Source organism: Dreissena polymorpha, chromosome 2 (assembly GCF_020536995.1).
Source record: "Dreissena polymorpha isolate Duluth1 chromosome 2, UMN_Dpol_1.0, whole genome shotgun sequence".
Taxonomy (NCBI): domain Eukaryota; kingdom Metazoa; phylum Mollusca; class Bivalvia; order Myida; family Dreissenidae; genus Dreissena; species Dreissena polymorpha.
In genome coordinates this window covers 45,681,070-45,685,987 of record NC_068356.1, presented here as the reverse complement: position 1 = coordinate 45,685,987, position 4,918 = coordinate 45,681,070, and the positions used below count along the sequence as shown (strand labels likewise).

General features: G+C 36.8%; 1 protein-coding gene across 1 annotated transcript; it reads right to left on the bottom strand.

Annotated features, from left to right (window-relative positions):
• Positions 1–3,022: 3,022 nt before the first annotated feature.
• LOC127866898 (suppressor of cytokine signaling 2-like) lies at positions 3,023–4,507 on the bottom strand. Its single transcript, XM_052407749.1, has one exon. The coding sequence runs from the start codon at positions 4,213–4,215 to the stop codon at positions 3,439–3,441; it is 777 nt and encodes a 258-aa protein (XP_052263709.1). The 5' UTR covers positions 4,216–4,507; the 3' UTR covers positions 3,023–3,438.
• Positions 4,508–4,918: the final 411 nt, after the last annotated feature.

The following is a 4,918-nucleotide window of genomic DNA, read 5'->3' as shown; positions in this document are numbered from 1 at the left end:
GCGCTTACGACGGAGCCGGAAGGAGAATCCTCGCAGTCGCTTCCAACAACAGATGGCAAAGAGGGCTGGTTGAGTGAACAAATTGAGTTCATGTGTGAGTGAAAAATGAGTGAACAAAAATCGATAAAAACGTCTTATTGTTTCTATTAATTGCTTTCCCCTTGTTTAAGACACACATAAAAGACCATGTATGTAAATCACATAAACCGAGATAAACTTCCAAAAAGCAATATTTCTTTTTAATTCACAGAGCATATTTTTCAAATCAGTATGTGCTTAGAAGTCTTAAGTACGGTGAACCACAACTCACTCTGCAAGGGACGATTACCGCTGCCTGTCTGCAGCAGACGACAAATGATTCTGCTGTAGAAGTGAGTATATACACCCTCTAGCAGTGAGTTTATATACCAGCTTGTAAGTCGACATTGGTCAGTCTAGTGTTTATCATTGAAATCTGTACATATTGGCTGCTTTCAGGGAAAACGGGGCTTAATGTACGTTAAATAAGATTAGCCTGTGCACAATGATTAGCCTGTGCAATGCGCACAAGATAATCAAGGACGACAACAGCGAACAACTGCAGTGCCTTCAGCGCTTTGATTTTACTTACGACAGCATTGGTTACTTTAAAAAGTCAGCATGTAGTGAAGACGACATTTTACAGGCATGTCAATTCAATCGGTTAATAGCCAATCCATCAAAGGTTATTGAAATAAACAAAACTACCCAAACTTAATCCGGTAAAAAAAGAGTAAAATATATTGTATCACTGTAAATTGCGCTAAATTATGTTTTCCACAATTTTCACTTCGATATAACTTTACAACAAAAAGAACTGATAGGCTTTGATAAAGTTACAGTACGTTTCGTGGTTTCATGTTTTAATCTTACCAGTTTCATCTTTTTTGTGTTTTTATCGCGACACGTCTTTTTACGCAATTCATTTAAATCACACAAAAACGAACGCGGAAATTAAATTGAATGATACTACTTTCCATTGGTTTTGAATGATATTTTCAAGAGATATGAAGCCCATTATGTCTAGGCGGTGATAATCACTCGCTACTTTACTGTACTTTATTTACTCTTCACTTACGTTCGTCATTATAACAATTATACGATTTACTTCCGTCTTTGTGTACTTTAATTTTTCACATCGATCACGTTTTCTCACAAACGCCGGTTAAGTATGCTCTCATTTGTAACAGAGGTAACGCAAACTGTGCTTGGGAAGAAATAAGGATCCGAATATTTCAAGAACTGGACGCGGTCCCTTCACGAAAAATACAAATGACAATATGTGCAAGTCGTGCAGAAATGATCTCACCTTTATGCTTAGGGTTTTGTTTGGATTGAAACCCATTTTCCCACGTTTTTCTTAAAAATGAAATTCATTTGTTACACGTTTATTTTCAAAATAATATGAAATTTTCCAACCTAAATCTTTAAAATAAGATCCATTTGCCAAACGTTATTTAATGAACCACAACTTTTTCAACCCTTTTTACGGATCCTTCTTTAAAAATTATAAGATTTTAACGAAACTTTAAACATACGAATTTGCGATAAATCGTGCATTGATAATCACTCGAAAGCCAGTTACTGTTTGAGATAGATGGGAGATTTCACCATTTTCTGAAAGCGTATGTCCAAATTTCAGAACAGTCATGTACTTTTGATATATTAAAAAGCATATCACAGTCTTAACAGGCTTCCAAAGACCATCTAATGACCACAAACTGACCACTTCATAGTTACCCATAATTATACATTATGTTATGTTATTAGAGTTATTTGACCAATACTGACTTGTGTGCTGTTGTTTTCAGAAAATACAGCGGGTTCATTCAATTTTATGAAATCAGGATCAATCAGTTTTGTTTGAACTAAGAATTTTTCTGTGAACATAACGGTTTTTATTTTTTAAGATAAATTATTGCCCTAAATATCAAATTAGTTTGGTGACCGATTTAATGAATTGATTAGCCTGTGAAGTCCGCACAGGCTAATCAGGGACGACACTTTCCGCTTGAATTATATTTTCTGTTAAAAGAAAGTATCTTCTTAGCAAAAATGCAGTTTATGCGGAAAGTGTTGTCTCTGGTTAGCCTGTGCGGATTGCACATGCTACTATTGGACGACACTTTACGCACATGCATTAAACACCTTTATCACAAAGCACTGCCCAAATGTTTTACTGTTTATTTTTCGGTTCAATATTTTGCTTTTGATCAAATCAAGCTTCAAACGAGTTTTTCCTTAAGCTCGACATTCGGTTTGACCAACGATATCTTAGACTTGCAGATATAGCTCAAGGCAAAATTGTGTTATCTTAATGTAAATGGGACATCATCCTATTAATCGTTTTGCATCTAAATTAAATCACGATATCTTCATTAAATCGTTTGTGAGCACTGCAGTTTTATTTTTTAAATAGCAAGTGTAGATTTATTTGCGGTAAAATTGCATAAACAGTAAAGATCAATTCAATTACAATTATATCCCGAATATGCTTATAATGCACCAACATGTGAATCTAAATGAGTCGGCCTCGTGGGCAGGTAAATCAACCATTGACTTACTTTAACCCATTTATGCCTAGTGGACTCTCCCATCCTTCTAAATTGGATCAATTTATTTCAAAAATTAGGGATTTCTAGCATACTTTTTTCTATATTTAGAATATTTCTTACAGAAATGCCTTGAAGCAAACAGCGCAGACCCTGATGAGACGCCGCATAATGCGGCGTCTCATCTGGGTCTACGCTGTTTGCAAAGGCTTCTTTTCTAGACGCTAGGCATAAATGGGTTAACGTTGAGGAGTCCTAGATAATTTTGTTGACCAAACCCAAACGGGGTAAATATGAATCCAGAGACATGCATTAATCCCTAACGATGGCGGTATTTCAGTTCACTTCGTGCATCTTGCTGGTCTCGATTTCGGAAAATCCGCTATTTTGTTCGAAATTTACACCTGGTTACTAAAATTAGCTCGAGAAATTAAATGAATCCACACAAAATCTTTAGCATGTCATCAATTTTAATAAAGCATTAATAAGACAATTAAATAAATAACACATAAATAAATATGACAAAGTGCATGTTTCCTGAGCGAGGTACATGTACACCTTAACAGCGTGTTATAAACATTTTAATGTAAAAGCAAGGTTTTGTGTACGTAAACTATAGGTCAGTTAGTGCGAAGAGTTGAGGTAGGCGATTTAAAGTTTGCACACCTTGTGGGACTACTAATACTTCACACTTAACCTCTCCCGAACCGTTCCCCCACTCAATTCATTCTCTTGTTCACTCCTCATTAGAATCCACCTCGAACCACAACGATCGTCGATCCATTCATGCTGACGCAAAACGTAGTCGTCTGCTGCGCCTCCAACCGCGTTTTGCTATTTTAACGGTGCCACATTTTCCGAGAAACTTTCAATACACAAAAGGGTAATCTTTGATGTAGCTATGAAGAAGTTTTGGCAACGGAAGACGACCCGAGACTGAGGTGACCCCTAGCGGACTTGCGACCGGAAGAGAGCGAATTATTGCGGTCCGACAAAGATGCTTCAAGGATGGAACATCACTCAATTTTGGTTTGGATATAATAATTGGTAAATCCTTTTTCCCTCTAGTGTCCAAAAATCGGCACTTGTCAGAGGTTTTCGACGAACTTTGGCGAACGTAATAATCAATTAAGTTTAAAATCGCATCGAACTTTGGTAAATGGTTTCTGGACTTCTCGTCGGCATCTAAAGAAAACATTCCATGTTCATAAAGAATTCGAATACTCGTAGGTCCCCGTTTTGTACTGACGCTCAACGTGAATAAATACCTAGAATCTGAACTGTCACGTATAAAAAACGTACCAACGTCACAATACCTCAACATCGCTTTTGCCTGAGAACTGCTTATATCCGGAAAATAGAAACACCCCTCTTGTAGAGATCCAACAGCACTTAGTGTCCGGGATAAATCCTTTTCACAATAATAACTGTCCCCTTTGCGTCTGGCCGCTTTCTGCGTTGACGCTGTAGACGCTGGCGCCTGTTGCAGACGTTTGTGTCCAGACGTCCCGAAGTCATGGATCCAAATGGATGAGAGACAGTTACATTTGAGTTGGCATTCTGCACAGTGCATTCCTCGGATGCTGTCTTTCACGGCCATGGGGGTTATTGGATAAATAACAACTAATGGTGTAGAAACACCCATGGACTTTATCTCATTGAAACATCCACTTTAACACAAACAGAAAGTCCGCGTTTAAATTCTCCACATATCTTGTATTTATTCACATTTATTTGCCCTCTACTTGTATTTCAAATGAACTTATTCACAGTTTGAATGTATTAGCCAGTTCGCTCAAACGCTGCTTTGACTTTAAATGAACAAACATTCGATAAGCGGTGAACTTATATACTCATTGTACTACCTAGAAGCCATTTTCTAGGAATATGGATGTGCTATATTTAGAATATTTAGAAGAGATGTGGTGTGAGGCTAAACGAATATCCACATGTATGCACAATTTTGTTAAATGAACTAGCTTTATTTTTAGACGAAACCATTTTTTATCCACTCAAAAAAGAAAGTACATCGATTCATTAATGAAGGTTCAAAGTTGCGTTTAAACAGTGTAAACCGATGATTATACAACTATAAATATACCTTAAGGAAGAGAGGTAACTCAAGATAAATTTCCATACATAGACTGAAGCAGTTACCTTTCTTAACATGTTCAACGGTTTTCTAGGAATAGCTACATTGTACTTAAGTAATTGATAGTTCCCAGAAAAAAGCGATGTGCATGTACATAGCCATAGCAAAACGAATGATGACGTGTGCGGTAAATTAGCGTAAATAGTCGACAGTTAATGGCATATGTAGATACATTTATGCGTTATTATAAATGTTA